General features: G+C 42.7%; 1 protein-coding gene across 1 annotated transcript; it reads left to right on the top strand.

Moving 5' to 3' along the window:
• The first annotated feature begins 1613 nt into the window (after positions 1–1613).
• On the top strand, positions 1614–19846 carry dusp19a (dual specificity phosphatase 19a). Its single transcript, XM_078228526.1, has 4 exons — positions 1614–2120; positions 3580–3626; positions 10495–10647; positions 17224–19846. The coding sequence occupies exons 1-4, from the start codon at positions 1898–1900 to the stop codon at positions 17410–17412; spliced, it is 612 nt and encodes a 203-aa protein (XP_078084652.1). The 5' UTR covers positions 1614–1897; the 3' UTR covers positions 17413–19846.

Below are 19846 nucleotides of genomic sequence, written 5' to 3' on the forward strand. Positions count from 1 at the left end.
CTGCAGACCCAGTCTAGCAGTTAAATCCCTTAGAACCCAACCAGCTCGATTAGTAATGCTGTTGCCGAGCTACACTTGGTTGGGGACATTGAATCTCTACCCAGAGTACATTTTGCACCCTTGCCACCCTCAGTGTCTCCTTCAAGTGTTGTTCAACATGGAGGAGCACAGATTCATCAGCTGAAAGAGGACGTTAAGTGGTAACCAGTAAGAGGTTTCCCGGTCCATTAAGTCAATATTGAGGACTCCCAGGGCAACACACTCTCGACTGTATATCACTGTGACACCATCACCTCTGTTGGGTCTGTCCTGCCGGTGGGACAGGACATATCCAGGAATGGTAATGGTGGTGTCTGGGGGGTTAGCTGTAAGGTATGATTGCGTGAGAATGACTATGTCAGGCTGTTGCTTGACAAGTCTGTGAGACAGCTCTCCCAATTTTGGCACTAGTTCCCAGATGTTAGTAAGGAGGACTTTGCAAGGTCATGAGGGCTGTTTGTTTTGCATTATCTTTTCTGGTGCCTAGCTCGATGCCAGGTGCCTGTCCAGTTTCATTTCTTTGTTGAGACTTTGTAGCAATTGATACAACTGAATGGTTTGTTAGATCTGTTCGAAGTCTGTCCCCGTTGTGAGTCAACCACATTGCTGTAGCTCTGGAGTCACATGTAGGCCAAACCAGGTAAGGATGGCAGATTTCCTAACCTAAAGGACATTAGTGAACCAGATGGGTTTTTCCAACAATCAATAGACTCTTAATTCCAGATTTTAAAAAAAAATGAATTCAAATTCTACCATCTACTGTGGTAGAATTCAAACCCCGGTCCCCAGGACACTAGCTGAGTTTCTGGATTAATAGTCTAGCGATAATACCACTAGGCCATCGGCTAGACCTATATGTGCTAGATCATTATACCACTGGAAGGTCATTGGTGAAGCTTTTCAAGATTGAGGGCTCACCTTGTCCCCTCGGTGCACCCTCCACCCATATCCTTTACACTCCGTTTGGCTTATCATGTTGTGGCCTCATTTCCTGCTTGCTATGTTAATTGTTTATGCTCCTATTTAGAGCCTGAAATCAGAGTTTACGTGGTGTAGTGGTACTGTCACTGGAACTAATAATCCAGCGACCCAAGGTAATGATCTAGGGACCCGGGTTCAAATCCCACTATGGCAGATGTGAAATTTGAATTCAATAAAAACCCATCTGATTCACTAATGTCCTTTAGGGAAGGAAATCTGCCATTCTTACTGGATTTGGATGTGACTCCAGATCCACAGCAATATAATTCTTAAATGCCCTTAAAGGGCGGTTAGGAATGGGCAATAAAATGCTAGCATCAGCCAGTGATGGCCACATAAATTAAATTTTAAAAATGATTAAGTGCCTTTTAAATACATTGTGGCATAGAGGGAGGGGGGGGGGGGTTTAATGACAGTGCATTTCCCAAATTACTGATCTAATCACAATGGCACATGAATCTATATTATCCTGCTGGGGATCACAGGCAGCTCTCTAATAAACTTGCAGCAGTGAATGTATTACAAAGCATCAAACTGATCTTCCTGGTGTAGGTGGCGATAGCCCTGGAGTAGTGAGGTTCCACTTTCTTTATGCTTCTGCAGTTTTAAACATGTTGTTGGTGGTTGCACATTCGATTATGTTCCAACAAGCGTTTTGGAAAGTGAAAAAGTAGGCAATTGAATAAGAGGATCACTGTAAAAGTAGCCTTGATTTAGGGCTGATTTTATAATCGCCCAATAGCCGAGTGCAATGATGTTCATTTCAACATATTAAACTCCAGATAGTTGACATTTGCATCTCGATGCGTTAAAAAACATTTGGCAGCGTTCCTTTCCCCACCGCTTTGCCTTAACTCGTTTCTCTCATTCAAATGTGATGCATTCGCTTGCCGATGAAATCAAGGCTTTCTCAAAGGCTTCGCTCAAGAAACAGAGCACCAGAGTGACAACCATAACCGGGAAAAGACTCATTGAAACACTTAGAGACGCTCGGGTGCAGATAGTAGAAGATGCTCAACAGCTGGATGGAGCCTGTGGGTATGTCGAGGACACCAGCCTTGATCTGAAAATTGGTGTTGTCAAACCATGGCTTATGCTGGGTGAGCGAAATCTAACATTTCCTGAAGCTTCTGTGATCTGACCACTGCACCCTCTTTTGCAGACTTAATTTTGAGTGTTAAAGAGCGGGGGGGGGGGGGGGGGGGGGAGAATGAACTTCTTTAAAATAATTTATTAATTTATATTCAGTTAAAATATATTTACAATAACATATTGGGTGGCACAGTGGTTAGCACTGCTGCCTCACAGCGCCAGGGACCCGGGTTCGATTCCCAGCTTGGGTCTGTGCGGGGTTAGCACATTCTCCCTGTGGGTTTTCTTTCCCTCCGGGTGCTCCGGTTTCCTCCCACAGTCCAAAGATCTGTGGGTTAGGTTGATTGGCCATGATAAAAATTGCCCCTTAGTGTCAGGGGGATTAGGAAGGTAAATATGTGGGGTTATGGGGATAGGACCTGGGTGGGATTGTTGTCGGTCAGACTTGATGAGCCAAATGGCCTCCTTCTGCACTGTAGATTCAATGATCCTATATCTAAGAATAAGGATATTTGACAGATTAGAAAAGGTCAAAATATTTCCTCAGCTGCTGTCACATAACAGGAGAGTGCAATTTATTTCCCAGACTGATCTGGGATTATTATGTTTCATTTGATTTATTATTGTCACATGTATTGGGATACATTGAAAAGTAATGTTTCTTGCAAGCTAAGATAAAACGTATAGTTTATAGAGTATATTGGAGTGAAGGAAAGGAGAGGGTGCAGAATATAGTGTTGCAGTTTTAGCTCGGGTGAAGAGAAAGATCACCTTAATATATGGTGGGTCTATTCAAAAGTCTGACGACAGCAGGGAAGAAGCTGTTCTTGAATCGATTGGTAGAATTGTCAGAATTTAGTTGATTGATTTTTAGTTTAACACAATTGACTAAATGAAATAACTGGTGCTACAATATTACAGTATGAAAAATAATTTACAGAGCAACTTTCAAAAGATTCTATACCTTAAGTTTCTTTGTTGGTAACAGCATTTGGAATTATTTTTCAGTTATCACTTTATTTATACTATTTCAATGATTCTTGTTGAGCTGCCGTCATGTAAATTAATACTTCTTAGAGCAGATGAAAATGCAGTAAAATCTGCCTTTGGAAGTAGTGACTGGTATTTATGCCCCCATGGTAGAATCGACTGGATCTACTTTCAGCTGGTGCACAATGACTTAGTTTGTGGATAGATATACTATCCAGCACTTCAGGCTGTTTGTGACAAGGACTTGCAGAGCGTAAAGTTACAAGTTGGAAAACCATTCTCCCATCCAGCCCTTTGGCATCATGTTACTGTTTAGTTTCAAAATGTTTCAGAAAGTGGCATAGGCTTGCTCAAATGTTAGCCTAAATGACTTTATCCAAATGTTGTTTCTGTATTGGTCTTGGCATCTTCTGCCCCTCTCCATGATTCCCCAGAATTAAGAGTATTATTTTTACTTTGCATTTAATTTTCTTCTAGCATCCCAAGATGTGGCTCATGATTATGAGAAATTAAAAGATTGTAAGGTAATGTGAATTATTTGAGATGTTTAGATGGTGTTTCAGTAAAAAGTGTCAGCTGTGAAGTGATACCACTTCATGGTATGTTTGTGCATGTCGTTACCTCAGGGTACTCAACAGTGGGTAAGTGGGCTGCTGCAGATGTAAAACATCTGCTGCAGATGTAAAACATGAAAGAAGGAAGGCAGAATCAGATGTGAAGGTTCTACAGTTAAATAAAGGTAATTACAGGCGCATGAGGGAGGAACTGACAAAAATCGACTGGAAGCAGAGCCTAGTGGGAAAGACAGTAGAACAGCAATGGCAGGAGTTTCTGGGAGTAATTGAGGACACAGTGCAGAGGTTCATCCCAAACAAAAGAAAGGTTATCAGAGGGGGGATTAGGCAGCCATGGCTGACAAAGGAAGTCAGGGAATGCATCAAGGCAAAAGAGAGAGCCTATAATGTGGCAAAGAGTAGTGGGAAGTCAGAAGATTGGGAAGGCTATAAAAACAAACAGAGGATAACAAAGAGAGAAATAAGGAAGGAGAGGATCAAATATGAAGGTAGGCTAGCCAGTAACATTAGGAATGATAGTAAAAGTTTCTTTAAATACATTAAAAACAAACGGGAGGCAAAAGTAGACATTGGGCCGCTCCAAAATGACGCTGGTAATCTAGTGATGGGAGACAAGGAAATAGCTGAGGAACTTAATAAGTACTTTGCGTCAGTCTTCACAGTAGAAGACATGAGTAATATCCCAACAATTCAGGAAAGTCAGGGGGCAGAGTTGAATATGGTTGCCATCACAAAGGAGAAAGTGCTAGAGAAACTAAAAGGTCTGAAAATTGATAAATCTCCGGGCCCAGATGGGCTACATCCTAGAGTTCTAAAGGAGATAGCTGAAGAAATAGTGGAGGCGTTAGTTATGATCTTTCAAAAGTCACTGGAGTCAGGGAAAGTCCCAGAGGATTGGAAAATCGCTGTTGTAACCCCACTGTTCAAGAAGGGAACAAGAAAAAAGATGGAAAATTATAGGCCAATTAGCCTAACCTCAGTTGTTGGCAAAATTCTAGAATCCATCGTTAAGGATGAGATTTCTAAATTCTTGGAAGTGCAGGGTCGGATTAAGACAAGTCAGCATGGATTTAGTAAGGGGAGGTCGTGCCTGACAAACCTGTTAGAGTTCTTTGAAGAGATAACAAATAGGTTAGACCAAGGAGAGCCAATGGATGTTATCTATCTTGACTTCCAAAAGGCCTTTGACAAGGTGCCTCACGGGAGACTGCTGAGTAAAATAAGGGCCCATGGTATTCGAGGCAAGGTACTAACATGGATTGACGATTGGCTGTCAGACAGAAGGCAGAGAGTTGGGATAAAAGGTTCTTTCTCAGAATGGCAACCGGTGACAAGTGGTGTCCCGCAGGGTTCAGTGTTGGGGCCACAGCTGTTCTCTTTATATATTAACGATCTAGATGACGGGACTGGGAGCATTCTGGCCAAGTTTGCCGATGATACAAAGATAGGTGGAGGGGCAGGTAGTATTGAGGAGGTGGGGAGGCTGCAGAAAGATTTAGACAGTTTAGGAGAGTGGTCCAAGAAGTGGCTGATGAAATTCAACGTGGGCAAGTGCGAGGTCGTACACTTTGGAAAAAAGAATAGAGGCATGGACTATTTTCTAAACGGTGACAAAATTCATAATGCTAAAGTGCAAAGGGACTTGGGAGTCCTAGTCCAGGATTCTCTAAAGGTAAACTTGCAGGTTGAGTCCGTAATTAAGAAAGCAAATGTAATGTTGTCATTTATCTCAAGAGGCTTGGAATACAAAAGCAGGGATGTACTTCTGAGGCTTTATAAAGCACTGGTTAGGCCCCATTTGGAGTACTGTGAGCAATTTTGGGCCCCACACCTCAGGAAGGACATACTGGCACTGGAGCGGGTCCAGCGGAGATTCACACGGATGATCCCAGGAATGGTAGGCCTGACATACGATGAACGTCTGAGGATCGTGGGATTATATTCATTGGAGTTTAGGAGGTTGAGGGGAGATCTGATAGAAACTTACAAGATAATGAACGGCTTAGATAGGATGGACGTAGGGAAGTTGTTTCCATTAACAGGGGAGACTAGGACGCGGGGGCACAGCCTTAGAATAAAAGGGAGTCACTTTAGAACAGAGATGAGGAGAAATTTCTTCAGCCAGAGAGTGGTGGGTCTGTGGAATTCATTGCCACAGAGGGCTGTGGAGGCCGAGACGTTGAGCGTCTTCAAGACAGAAATTGATAAACATCTGGTGAAATTATTATTGAGCGTCTCTGGTATATCCTAGAGCAGTCCAAGCAGCACCTGTGAGATCTGGGAGCAGGTGGCTTGCCTACCATTTCAGCTGGATTTGCTGAATGAATTGGGGGTTGGGGAGGGGTGGAATTAAATGTGTTTGGTCAAAAAAGTGAAAACGCTATGTTAAATATCTAACCTTAGCTCTTCTAAAGCCCTGTATGTAAAGGCACTGCCCAGTGTAGTATTGTCACACAGACCAATAGGCCTCGGTTCAATAATTGATCAAAGTTGAGTGAGGTGATTTTAGCTGAAATGGCAGTTCAGGCACTAGAATGGATCTTGACGCTCCTTGATTAAAGAAGTGAGAAGCATTGAATAAGTATTTTGTGTCAGTCTTCACAGTGGAAGACACAAATACATGTCAAAAATTGATGACAAGGAGGCTACGACAGGTGAGGACCTAGAAATGATCATTATCACTAAAGAGTGGTGTTGGGGAAGTTAATGGGGCTAAAGGTAGACAAGTCACCTGGCCTTGATGGGATGCATCCCAAGGTACTAAAAGAAATGGCGATGGAAATAGCGTGGTAATTTACCAAAATTCGCTGGACTTGGGACAGTTCTGGAAGATTGGGAAACAAAAAATGTGATGCTATTGTTTAAAAAAGGAGGGAGACAAAAGGTAGGTAATTATAGGCCGGTTAGCTTACTTCTGTCGTGGGGAAAATGCTTGAATCTATCATCATGGAAGAAATACCGAGACATCTGGATAGAAATTGTCCCATTGGGAAGATGCAGCATGTGTTCATGAAAGGCAGGTCATGTTTAATTAATTTACTAGAATTCTTGAGGACATTATGAGCGTGGTAGACAACATGGAACTGGGGAATGTGATGTATCTGGATTTCCAGAAGGCATTTGACAAGGTGCCACAGAAAAGGTGCTGCATAAGATAAAGGTGCACGGCATTATGGGTAATGTATTAGCATGGATAGAGGATTGGTTAACTAACTAACAGAAAGCAAAGAGTGGGGATAAATGGGGGTTTTTTTGTTTGGCGATCAGTGTGCCTCATGGATCAGTGTTGGGACCGCAATTGTTTACAATTTACATTGAGGATTTGGAGTTGGGGACCAAGTGTAATGTGTCGAAGTTTGCAGACAACACTAAGATGAGTGGTAGAGCAAAGTGTGCAGAGGACACTGAAAGTCTGCAGAGGGATATAGATAGTTTAGGTGAATGGGCAAGGGTCTGGCAGATGGAGTACAATGCTGGTAAATGTGAAGTCATCCATTTTGTTAGGAATAACAGCAAAATGGACTATTATTTAAATGGTAAAAAATTGCAGCATGCTGCTGTGCAGAGGGACCTGGGTGGCCTTGTGTATGAATCACAAAAAGTTGGTTTGCAGGTGCAGCAGGTAATTAAGAAGGTAAATGGAATATTGTCCTTCATTGCTAGAGAGATGGAGTTTAAAAACAGCGAGGTTATGTTGCAGCTGTATAAGGTGCTGGTGAGGCCACACCTGGAGTTTTGATCTCCTTACTTGAGAAAGAATGTACTGGCACTGGAGGGGGTGCAGAGGAGATTCACTAGGTTGGTTCCAGAGTTGAGAGGGTTGGCTTATGAGGAGAGACTGAGTAGACTGGGACTATGCTCATTGGAATTTAGAAGAATGAGGGGGGATCTTATAGAAGCATATAAAATTATGAAGGGAAAGATAAGGGAGGGTGTTTCCACTGGCAGGGAAGTTGCTTCCGCTGGCGGGTGAAACTAGAACTAGGGGACATAGCCTTAAAATAAGGGGAGCAGATTTAGGACTGAGTTAAGGAGGAACTTCTTCACCCAAAGGGTTATGAATCTGTGCAATTCCCTGCCCAGTGAAATAATTGAGGCTATCTCATTGAATGTTTTTAAGGCAAGGAAAGATAGATTTTTAAACAGTAAAGGAATCGAGGGTTATGATGAGTGGGCGGGCAAGTGGAGCTGAATCCACAAAAACATCAGCCATGATCTTATTGAATGATGAGGAGCAGGTTCAAGGAGCCAGATGACCTACTCCTGCTCCTAGTTGTTATGTTCTAAATATCCAGGGCTCCCACTCCTGACTGCAAGTCAGTAGCCTCACCCAGATAGTGTCCATCTGTGACTACTTCCTTATTTCCCTTAAATAAAAACTCAAAATGCGGGAAAAACACAAAGGGTCAGGCAGCAGCTCTGGAGAGAGAAACATGGTTAATGTTTCAGGTCGATGGCCTTTCATCTCCTTATTTGCATTACTGTTGAAACCTCCCAATCTACCTCCACCCTTGGCCCCTGGGGATAAAAAACTGCCCCAGATAACTTAGCTCCCCCTGTGCCCTGGAACCTGGTCTGTTAAACAGCTGTCCAATCTCTGCCTTTGACACCTCATCCTCATGAAGTCGCTCACCAGCTCCCACCCTCATTTCTTTCTTGTTGCAGCTCCCACCTTCTCACTTCTTCAGTTTGAGAGTCACACATTTGAGCATAGATCAGTTGCATGACTGGTCGTGTCATCCAGCACACAATATGTTTGGACCATGTTGAACACTCCTGCATTTTCTTTCAATGGTCCAATCCACCTGTTACATTGGAACTATGCTGAGGAGTTAAAAAGCCACACCTTCTTTTCTCTGAAGAATTTGCCTTCTCCAATCTCCTTCTCTTCACTTCTTCCATATTGACCTCCAAAACCCACTTTGAGGAGCAAATGAATGTATTTGAAAGAGTGAGACCAATTATTTTGCATCCCTCCCACCACCTCCAACCCCCACCCAGCCTCTAACAATCACCTCCCAACTTCTCACTTAATCCTAAGCCTGTCATCACTTTCATTTACGTTTCTCCTCCCTCTCATAAGCCATTTTTTTCTTATGATACATACCTTTCCTGTTGACTCCGGAACATTCAACTATGTCTTCCTGCCCCCCCGCATTTTTTCTATTCAGAGACTGTCCCTCTCTTCAAAAAGTCATCAAAACTCCTGCAACGAAAAGCCATCCTTCACCAGCCCATTTCCTCCAATTACTGTATAATTGCTAACAATTATCTTGTCCAAAGCTCTAAACATGCCATTGCTTTGCTGATATGCATTGACCTCTGCTACAGCTCTCTGTTGGAAGCCCATTAATCCAGATTTCTCCTTGCATACACCACTAAGGCCACTCTGGTTAAAGAGACCAATGGCTATCCTTTATGCCTGTGACCATGAATCTGTTTTCATCCTTGTCCTTCCCTGCCTTTCCTCTATGATGCACCTGAGTGGGTCTTCTCTTGGGGTGTTTACTTCCTCTGCCTCGCCCCAGGCAGCCAGGGCAACCCCTGCAGTGGCATCTCCTCCTGCTTTCACACAGTCACGCCTAATTTCCTCAAGGATCCATCCTTGGTCCCTCTGCACCTTGTCTATATGCTGTCCCACGGACACAATATCCAGAAGCACAGAGTCAGTTTCCACATGTGTATTGATGACACCCACCCAATCTACCCTCTTTTTTTGGTACCGTATTGGTAATTCATTTAATTGTGTGGACCTTTGAAAATGTTTTACTTGGCTTTTCATGCAAGGTAACCTAAAAGGGCCAACATGTGCATAGATTGTGTGGAAACTTCCAGGTTGTTGCTCTATGGCCATGTAGCTTGAAGAGAGCATCTGTCTTTCCACCACCTCCGTAGACCACCATGAACATCTCTGAGTTGTCAAGCTGCTTTCCCTACACTAAGTCGTGCGTAAGCCAAATTTCTCTAAATTGAATATTGGGAAGTCTAAAGCAATTGCTCTCAGCCTCTGCAAGCGCTGCATCTTAATAACAGTGCCAACCTTGGCTGCTCACTCCAGCTGAATCTGACTGCAAGCAACCTTGTCGCTCCCTTCATTTCCCTCCCTGTCCTTGCCATGCCATCCATCTGCAACCTTCTCCAACCTTGCATCCTGAATTTCTGGCGTTCTTTAGTTCCGCAAATCTTGTTTGCTGTTTTTTCTCCCTACTCCAGAAGCTATCATCGATTGTCATTAAAAACCCATCTGGTTCTTCTAACGCTCTATTGTGAAGGAAATCTGTCATCCTTACCTGGCCAGGATGTAATGTGATTGTCTCTTAACTGCCCTGTGAAATGCCTAGCAAGCCACTCAGTTCCAGGGCAATTAGGGATGGGCAACAAATGCCGTTGACGCTCCCATCCTATGAAAGAAGAAATAAAACTAAGCCCTGCCACCTCTATAAACATTTTCAAAACATTGAACTTCAATCAAGCTTTTGGATGTCCTTCCCAACCCTGCCACAAAGACTCGATGCCTGCTCCCTTTTTGTTCTGAAACACTTTGGGATTCTTTTCTACGTGAATTGTGATATGATGTTATGGACATGTTCTCCTTCATGATTTCTTACACTGCAAGTGCCTGAACACATTGTTTGTGGAAGTGTTTCCGTGGCATTTTTCCTCATCGAGGAAACAAAAGCCAGAGGCCAAAGTGTAGTATGGATGTATCACTTGAACTGGACAGTTTGTCTTTTCCAAAGAGGATTGTTATAAATGGGATTTAAATGTGAATCATAAAGTTCTGTACCAATTAATTCTGACTTTTTTCTCCCTCAAGATTTCTCACATCTTGAATGTAGGCTATGGAGTAGAAAATGCCTTTCCAGGTGAATTCAGCTATAAAAGCATTTCCATATTGGACTTACCTGAGACTTCTATCACCTCATACTTCCACGAATGCTTTGAATTTATTGATCAAGCTAAGGCACAGGTGAGAAGTGCAATTAGTACAGAGACAATATTAAATCCTTGTAATTATAACATGTTTAAAGAACGTTTGAGATGAAATAAATTGGGTGACCTATTAATAAAATATACAAATATTTTAAATTGTTTATGTGTGTGCAATGAATAATTTATTCCTTTTTCCACTGCACTAGACTTAGTTTTCTTTTGACAAAGGAATGTACACAGGAAGAAATTGACTCCACACACACACATACCAGCGAACAACTGTTTTTTATTATTTATCACTGAAGACCATGCGAAGACTATTCCAGTAATGGCCATTGCTCTTTTATACAATGTCCTTATCACCTTTAGATATCACCATTGGCACTGTGGAACTACTTGGAATGATTTTGATCATTCAGATTCAACATTTCTGGAGCTGTTTAAAAACCTTCATTGGGAGTTCAATATGACGGCCGCTCTGCAGTGACTGCACTGGAGTTAGAAATAAACAACAAAACAACCATTGCAAAAATCACTATGGATACTCAGAATGTACCCATAATAGAAGTGATAGTGATCCTACTTTGATAAGATGCAAGTACCCATTGGCAGTAAATCTGAGGTAGCAAACTGACCAAGGCTACTTTAAATGAAACATTTTGTTTGAACCTCCTGTGGCATTTGTTGCTCACTTAGATGTCTGAGTCTACTTTATTGTGTTATTCTGTGTGTGTCCACCCACTATACTGCTTCCTTGTCTCTTTCCATTCTGCTTCCCTCTGGTTTTCCCTTGTTCTTTTTCTGTTCTGTCTGATGTTTTGCTTGTCTTTTATTGTGTATGAGGTATTGGGTGGCGTGGCTGGGAAGTGAGCAGTGATATTTTACATTAATAGTAGTGCATAGGTTGGGTAGGGAAGCATATTGGGGATTGATGTAGGACACATGTTCAAGTGGGCGCCATTCAAGAGAGGGATGTAGAGATCTGGGATGAGATGGTGGGGGAGTTGGGAGAGGATCCAGACAGAATTGTGGCAAATCCTGAGTCACAGAGAAGGAAAGGGACCTGGTCAGGTCATTGGATGTTATTAAAAACAATCTGAGGAACTGTAAGTAGCTTGTTGTACATCTGTTTCTTCAGCACCGTATTCCTTTCTTTCTCCAATGACATCTCTTTCCTTCCTTCCATGACTCCAGTATCCTCCCTCTCCTGTCACACCTGTGTTGACTTTCTTTGCACTCACTCCACACCTCCTCCAATTCTTTTCCATTCCACTCCCACCTGCCTCATTTCCACACTGATATCTTCACTGACCATATCCCCTTAACCACCCTGAACACTCCCAATGCCTCCAAAAATGCCTTCTGACTCCTGAAGTTCCCTTTTTGCCACCCCCTTGCATTCCCTTCTGCTCCCTTGCCCTTGAGCACTTGCCTTTGGTGTCTTAATGTTGCGTCTACATTTTCTTTCCCTACAGGTCCCTCCTGTAACCCCACGTATGTACCCTGCTAATCCTCCTAACACTATGTCAAGAGTAAAAGGATGAGATGTGAAGGCATAGGACCCTTAAAAGGTGAAGGGGGAAAAGTTTGTGCGGAACCGTTAGAAATGGCGGAGGTGCTTAATGAATACTTTACCTCGGTATTCACGGTGGAAAGGGATCTGGGTGGTTGTACTGCTGGATTGCGGAGGACAGAAAGGATCGAGCATGTGGACATAAAGAAAGAGGATGTGTTGGAACTATTGAATGGCATCAAGGTTGGTAAGTCGCCGGGACCGGATGGGATGTACCCCAGGTTACTGTGGGAGGCGAGGGAGGAGATTGCGGAGCCTTTGGCGATGATCTTTGCATCGTCGATGGAGACGGGAGAGGTTCCGGAGGATTGGAGGATTGCGGATGTGGTCCCTATATTCAAGAAAGGGAACAGGGACAGCCCGGGAAATTACCGACCGGTGAGTCTAACCTCAGTGGTTGGTAAGTTGATGGAGAGGATCCTGAGAGACAGGATTTATGATCATCTAGAGAAGTTTAGTATGATCAAAAGTAGTCAGCACGGCTTTGTCAGGGGCAGGTCGTGCCTTACGAGCCTGGTTGAGTTCTTTGAAAATGTGACCAAGCACATTGACGAAGGAAGAGCGGTGGATGTGGTCTATATGGACTTCAGCAAAGCGTTCGATAAGGTCCCCCATGCAAGGCTTCTTGAGAAAGTGAGAGGGCATGGGATCCAAGGGGCTGTTGCCTTGTGGATCCAGAACTGGCTTGCCTGCAGAAGGCAGAGAGTGGCTGTGGAGGGGTCTTTCTCTGCATGGAGGTCAGTGACCAGTGGAGTGCCCCAGGGATCTGTTCTGGGACCCTTGCTGTTTGTCATTTTCATAAATGACCTGGATGAGGAAGTGGAGGGATGGGTTGGTAAGTTTGCTGACGACACCAAGGTAGGTGGTGTTGTGGATAGTTTGGAGGGATGTCAGAAGTTGCAGCGAGACATAGATAGAATGCAAGACTGGGCGGAGAAGTGGCAGATGGACTTCAACCCGGATAAGTGTGTAGTGATCCATTTTGGCAGATCCAATGGGATGGAGCAGCAGTATAAAATGAAGGGTACCATTCTTAGCAGTGTAGAGGATCAGAAGGACCTTGGGGTCCGGGTCCATAGGACTCTTAAATCGGCCTCGCAGGTGGAGGATGCGGTCAAGAAGGCGTATGGCGTACTAGCCTTCATTAATCGAGGGATTGAGTTTAGGAGTCGGGAGATAATGCTGCAGCTTTATAGGACCCTGGTTAGACCCCACTTGGAGTACTGCGCGCAGTTCTGGTCACCTCATTACAGGAAAGATGTTGAAGCCATTGAAAGGGTGCAGAGGAGATTTACAAGGATGTTGCCTGGATTGGGGGGCATGCCTTATGAGGATAGGTTGAGGGAGCTTGGTCTCTTCTCCCTGGAGAGACGAAGGATGAGAGGTGACCTGATAGAGGTTTACAAGATGTTGAGGGGTCTGGATAGGGTGGACTCTCAGAGGCTATTTCCAAGGGCTGAAATGGTTGCTACGAGAGGACACAGGTTTAAGGTGCTGGGGGGTAGGTACAGGGGGGATGTCAGGGGTAAGTTTTTCACTCAGAGGGTGGTGGGTGAGTGGAATCGGCTGACGTCGGTGGTGGTGGAGGCAAACTCGTTGGGGTCTTTTAAGAGACTTCTGGATGAGTACATGGGATTTAATGGGATTGAGGGCTATAGATAGGCCTAGAGGTGGGGATGTGATCGGCGCAACTTGTGGGCCGAAGGGCCTGTTTGTGCTGTGACTTTCTATGTTCTATGTTCTATGTTCTAAGGAGCATGGCCAATCCACTTAACCCGCACATCTTCCCTCCAAAATTCATCTTATAACACCCCACTCCTTCTGACTCCTAAATGTTCCCTTCATCATAATGCCCTCCTGTACCTCCTACTGGCCTGACTTGAATGTTTTATAAAACATGCAAAACATATATTGGTAGAATAACCAACCTGTTGCTAGTGCTGGGCCCTGGACTGGCAGCATTGGTTAGATTATAGCCTTCAAAACAGCCTAGAGTGAGTTGGATCATGAGTGAAGAGGAGGTGGAGGAGACAGTGCAGCAGGTGACAAACTCCAGGGTGCCAATGAGTGGCGAATAGGCCAGGGAATGACACATGTAGGCAGAGATGTGGCAAGAAGTTTCAAAATTGGTCATGATTGGGTTGGAGGGTACTGTCAGTGGGCACCAAAAGCTGCCGAATGTCAGAAAAGTGGCCTCAGCTAGTGAGAGGTGAATGCTGGGCAGGGAAAGCCCGGAAGATTGCTGGGCATCAGTAAGGGGCCAACAGGATAGTGAGCAGTTGGAATCATGCAGAAAATGGACAAAAACAGGATTGGGGGGGAGATCAGTGCTAAGGGGTGAGTGGTAGGAAGCAGCATTGCAGTGTTAATGTAAGCCTTGTGACTAATAAATAAACTTTACTAAGGCAGGGGGAGGCTGATGAAGACCAGAGAAGAAGCTATTTGTTGGTAGCGGACCACAATCTGGAGAAACTTTTGTTCTGGGAAGCACCACCCACTGTAAACCTGATTGGGTCTGGCCAAACTAATCTTGTATTAGAAACAGACTGAAAGCAGAGGATAGTCACCCATTACTGCCCCCCACCACACATCCCAGTCCTATTCCGGTTGGATTCAAATCCAGGTGACAGAACTCCAGAAACAGTGGTGGAAACAAATTGAATTTAATGCAACATTGGTACCAAAACACTAAACAAGTCTGAAGAACTACATTTGATATTTCAGCAGTCATCATGTAAATTGACCATTTTACATAATTGAATTTAAACTTTGTTCTGAACACACAACCAAACAATAAAATTATCACATGTTCCTACAAAAGGGTAAACATGCAAGGACAAGAGGTTAATTCTAGCTGAAGTTTATGATGATTCCTCTCTACAAGTTAAAATGTGCATTTCAAACTCAGCCATCTCAAAGTAATGGAGACAAGTTTTCTCGAGTCCATATGACCAGAAAATATTTCTCCAAAGATGTGCGGGTTAGGTGGATTGGCCATGCTTCTTAGTGTCAGGGGGATTAGCAGGGTAAATACATGGGGTTACGGGGATAGGGCCTGGGTGGGATTGTTGTCATGCAAGCTGGATGGGCCGAATGGCCTCCTTCTGCACTGTCAATATTCTATAATTCTAAATGTTGAAACCCGTTGTTCAGCATTTAAGCTACTGCACTGCTCATTCGAAATGGCAAAGTTAGAGTTATTTTTGTTTACTTTGCCTTTTAGTTTTCAATTAAATTTGGTACAGTGGTCGTGGTACCAACATTTTATATAGTAACCTAGAAAACAAACCGTATTTGTGGACACAGTTCAAATAGAAATGGAGAACAACAAAAACATAAAATTTGATTTATTGTCACATGTATCAGCATACAGTGAAAAGTATTGTTTCTTGTGCTCTATACAGACAAAGCATAATGTACATAGAGAAGGAAAGGAGAGAGTGCAGAATGTAGTGTTACAGTTATAGCTAGGATGTAGAGAAAGATCAACTTAATGCAAAGTAGGTCCATTCAAAAGTCTGACAGCAGCAGGGAAGAAGCTGTTCTTGATTCGGTTGGTATGTGTCCTCAGACTTTTGTATCTTTTTCCCGATGGAAGAAGGTGGAAGAGAGAATGTTCGGGGTGCGTGGGGTCCTTAATTATGCTGGCTGCTTTGCCGAGGCAGCGGGAAGTGTGGACGGAGTCAATGGATTGGAGGCTGGTTTGCGTGATGGATTGGGCTACATTCATGATCTTTTGTAGTTCCTTGCGGCCTTGGGCAGAGCAGGAGCCATACCAAGCTGTGATACAACCAGAAAGAATGCTTTCTATGGTGCATCTGTAAAAATTGATGAGAGCCGTAGTGTACATGCCAAATTTCCTTCGTCTTCTGAGAAAGTAGAGGTGTTGGTGGGCTTTCTTAACTATAGTGTCAGCAGGGGGGACTAGGACAGGTTGTTGGTGATTTGGCCACTTGAAAACTACGGTGGTGTCATCAGCAAACTTGAAAATGGAGTTGGAAGGAATTTGGTCACACAGTCATAGGTGTATAAGGAGTGTCGTAGGCGGCTGAGGACACAGCCTTGTGGGGCACCGCTGTTGAGGATGATCGTGGAGGATGATTGCGGTCTGTGGGTCAGGAAGTTCAGGATCCAGTCGCAGAGGGAGGAGCCGAGGTGCAGGCCACGGAGTTTGGAGATGAGTTTTGTAGGAATAATGATGTTGAAGGCTGAGCTGTAGTCGATAAATAGGAGACTGACATAGATGTCTTTGTTATCTAGGTGTTCCAGGGTTGAGTGCCTAGATGGGAGATGGTTAATAACCAGGGAGATGGTGTCTGCTGTGGACCTGTTACGGCGATAGGCAAACTGTCATGGATCCAGGCGATCTGAGAGGCCAGAATTGATTCGTGCCATAACTAACCTTTTGAAGCACTTCATAATGATGGATGTCAGAACCACCGGCCGATAGTCATTAAGGCACGCTTCTATGGCTTGTGCATATTGTGAATACTGTCTACTCTAAGGACCCAATTGGAATGCTTTGGAATCGTGGTCTTCATGAAGATCGAATAATAAATCCGAAGGCCTGAAATCTGAGCACAAAGCTATTAGGTGCTGCTTTCTTTATAGTGGGTTGATGTGAGGTTATCGAATGACAGCATTCCATGATTAAATTATACAAGTTGATGGACACTATCAATATTTAATTGAAAGCACGTACAGAGGAATATCATAGCTTCACTATATATCATGCACACAAAAATAAAGACCTTTAATTATTATTTTTTCATTGAGTTTTTCACTGTAGAATGAAATGTCCTCTGCATCCTTTAAAATCATGTGCACAGTTCAGGAAAATAAATTTCGAAGATGCTAGATATCAATGGCATTGCCTGAAAACTGAACATTTGCTGTTTTGTTTTTGAAAAGTATGTTCATAAAAATATATTATTGTAAAAAGTTTGCTCCTGCCCTTGTAGAATTAAGAATGAATCAATCATTTTTAAACGCTTTTATCTTAAAAACGATTTGTCTTGTTTTTCATGTCTCCTCTTCAAGAATGGCATTGTGCTGGTTCACTGCAACGCTGGAGTGTCACGTTCTGCATCTATAGTCATAGGTTATCTCATGTGGGAAAATGGACTTGGCTTTAAGGATGCTTTCTCAATAGTGAAGAATGCAAGGCAGGCTATCAATCCGAATCCTGGCTTCATGGAGCAACTAAGGAACTACCAGCCAAAGAAATGAATAAAATGCAGAGAATTTATAACTTTATGGATGCTCTGTACTTTCAAAAGGAAAGCTATGGTGAGATTATACATTTTTAACTTGTTGAATTTACAGTTTTTATTCATTACTGGTAATATTTTCAATGCTAACATATACATAAAAAGTGACTATTAGTAGTGACATTTGCATTAATTGTAGTTTGGATGCTGTTCATTTGCAATCAATGAAAATCTGATTGACTACAAGGAAGTTGTGTTCTGTTGTAAACTGTATCCTCACCATGAGACTGTAGATATGTTTATTGATATGGATCAAACATGTTCCAGGAAGTTTTTTTTGTGCATGTAGTGATTTGTGTTCGGTAACTTTGGATCATTGGAACTTTAAAAGGACTTTCTAGATGTAAGACAGTGTTTACATGTTGTGTAATACTTTGTGACATTACAGGCCAGATTCTTCAATCTCACTCATGGCTGGGATTCTCCGGTCCTGCTGCAGTGAACGGAGATTTGGCTGAGCGCCAAATTCTTTGTTCGCGGTGGCAGGGTGTGAATGGCTGGCGAATTCCGGCCTACATATTCGAACATGGGATTATTGCGAAGAACATTCCACTGAAGAAAAAAATGTAATGGCCTGGAAATTCAGAGTTGGGATAACTTAGGTGCTGTTTAAAAATGGTGGCTGGGTCATGATTCTGATGGTGAGGGCTAGTAGAAGGCATGACTTTTTTTTACTATAACTGGGACAAAGTCCCACAGCACCAAGGCGAGCCTTTTTAAAAAGCCCGCCTACGCACTTAGCAATCCCTGTGGCTGCCACCAACCTTTTTCCTGGGTTGGCTGGCCCGACTCCAGCCTGCACCAGCGCCGTTCCTCACAATTAAAATCCCGTCCTTGTGGGCACTTTCTCCTGAGGTGGGAACGGCTGGCAGGGAATTTTACTGACTCCTGCTAAGCCACCTCGAAGGTGAAAATCCAGACCAATCCAGACAAATACTATCAATACTTAAGAAATTGTACAAAATCAGTTGTACAGTAGAAATAGTTTAAAAAACCTAAATGCTGTGCAATAATTACGATGCAGAAATATGTGTTCAGATTGCTGCTGCCATTAGAATCAGTATGTACAATGGAATCCTACCTTAAACCATGTCATTTATTTATTTCAGCATGTTTTTTAAAATAAATTATTCACACAATATATTTCCAATTGAATTCTTAATTTGCTTCCAGGGATCTTCACATATACAAGTAATTATATCATTTTAAGTGGATATGAAAAGCCAGACATGCTCAAAAAGCACTTGAATTTCATTCTCTTAATGAGTGTAGCTTGGAGCATTATGATTAAAAATGTATTAAAATGTAATGAAATGATGTCTGCATAATCAATAAAATGGCTACTTGGTTTCACTTGCCCTTTCCTGCAAAAATAGTTTGCTTTTTTATCAACAGAATATCCTGATCATTAAATTGCACATTTTTTGGAGGTTTTTACATGGATCTTTTACCAACGTTTCTGTTCATTTTGGATCAGTTTAAATTGGAAATCATAGAATCCCTACAGTATAGGAGGAGGCCATTTGGCCCATCGAGCTTGCACTGACAACAATTCCATCCAGGCCCTATCCCCGTAACCCCACGTATTTGCCTTGCTAATCTCCCAGACACTAGTTAAAGCAACACAAAATTGTGCAACTTGGAATATTATTTTGTGACAAACCTACATAAATAACAACAGTACAATAATATTTATTGCCAGAAAATAGACTGCTGTACGACTATTTAACCTAGTAAATGCCACACCTATCTGAAACTGCATCAATAAAAACAGAAAATAATGTAAATAGTCAGCAGCTGTTGCAGCATCTGCTGAGAGAAAAAGATAGTTAGCATCTTATTTCAGATTTCCAGCATCTGTGGTATTTTGCTCTTGTAACCTTTCAGGTCGAAGAGTTCTGATGAAAGGTCATCGACCTGAAACATTAACTCTGATTCCTTCTCCACAGATGCTGCCAAACCTGCTGAGTATTTCTAGAATTTTCTGCTTTTATTTCAGATTGCCAGCATCTGCAATATTTTTTTTTGAACTGGAGACACAATGGGGTTATTGAACCATACTGTTGATTTTAAGTCTACTGCTGGAGCAGTTGGTTTTGTTGTAATTCAAATTCTTTGTTTTCATTTCAATTTTTATTCATCAAAAATACCAAGAGTCTCTAGAATTTAACATTTCATAATAACTTCAAAATCTGGAAACAATTTGTGAAACGTACTTATACCAAGTCGAACTGGAGCTGTTAAGGGAGGAAGAAGGAAGACTATGTTATGACATTGCAACAAATTACCTATTGAATATTTTTGATTCTTGTTTCAATGGCAGCTAATGTTCAGGCGCCTGCTTCCATTTCTCCCAATGTATGCAATAAAATAGAATTTTATTTTTACATTGG

Source organism: Mustelus asterias, chromosome 14 (assembly GCF_964213995.1).
Source record: "Mustelus asterias chromosome 14, sMusAst1.hap1.1, whole genome shotgun sequence".
Taxonomy (NCBI): domain Eukaryota; kingdom Metazoa; phylum Chordata; class Chondrichthyes; order Carcharhiniformes; family Triakidae; genus Mustelus; species Mustelus asterias.

What these genes read in the sequence shown, in the direction of transcription:
- dusp19a (XM_078228526.1), top strand. Translation starts at nt 1,898, where the DNA reads ATGCATTCGCTTGCCGATGAAATCAAGGCTTTCTCAAAGGCTTCGCTC. An exon ending in CAAACCATGGCTTATGCTGG is followed by an intron (nt 2,121 to 3,579) that starts GTGAGCGAAATC and finishes ATTTTCTTCTAG; the next exon opens with CATCCCAAGATGTGGCTCAT. An exon ending in AGAAATTAAAAGATTGTAAG is followed by an intron (nt 3,627 to 10,494) that starts GTAATGTGAATT and finishes TTCTCCCTCAAG; the next exon opens with ATTTCTCACATCTTGAATGT.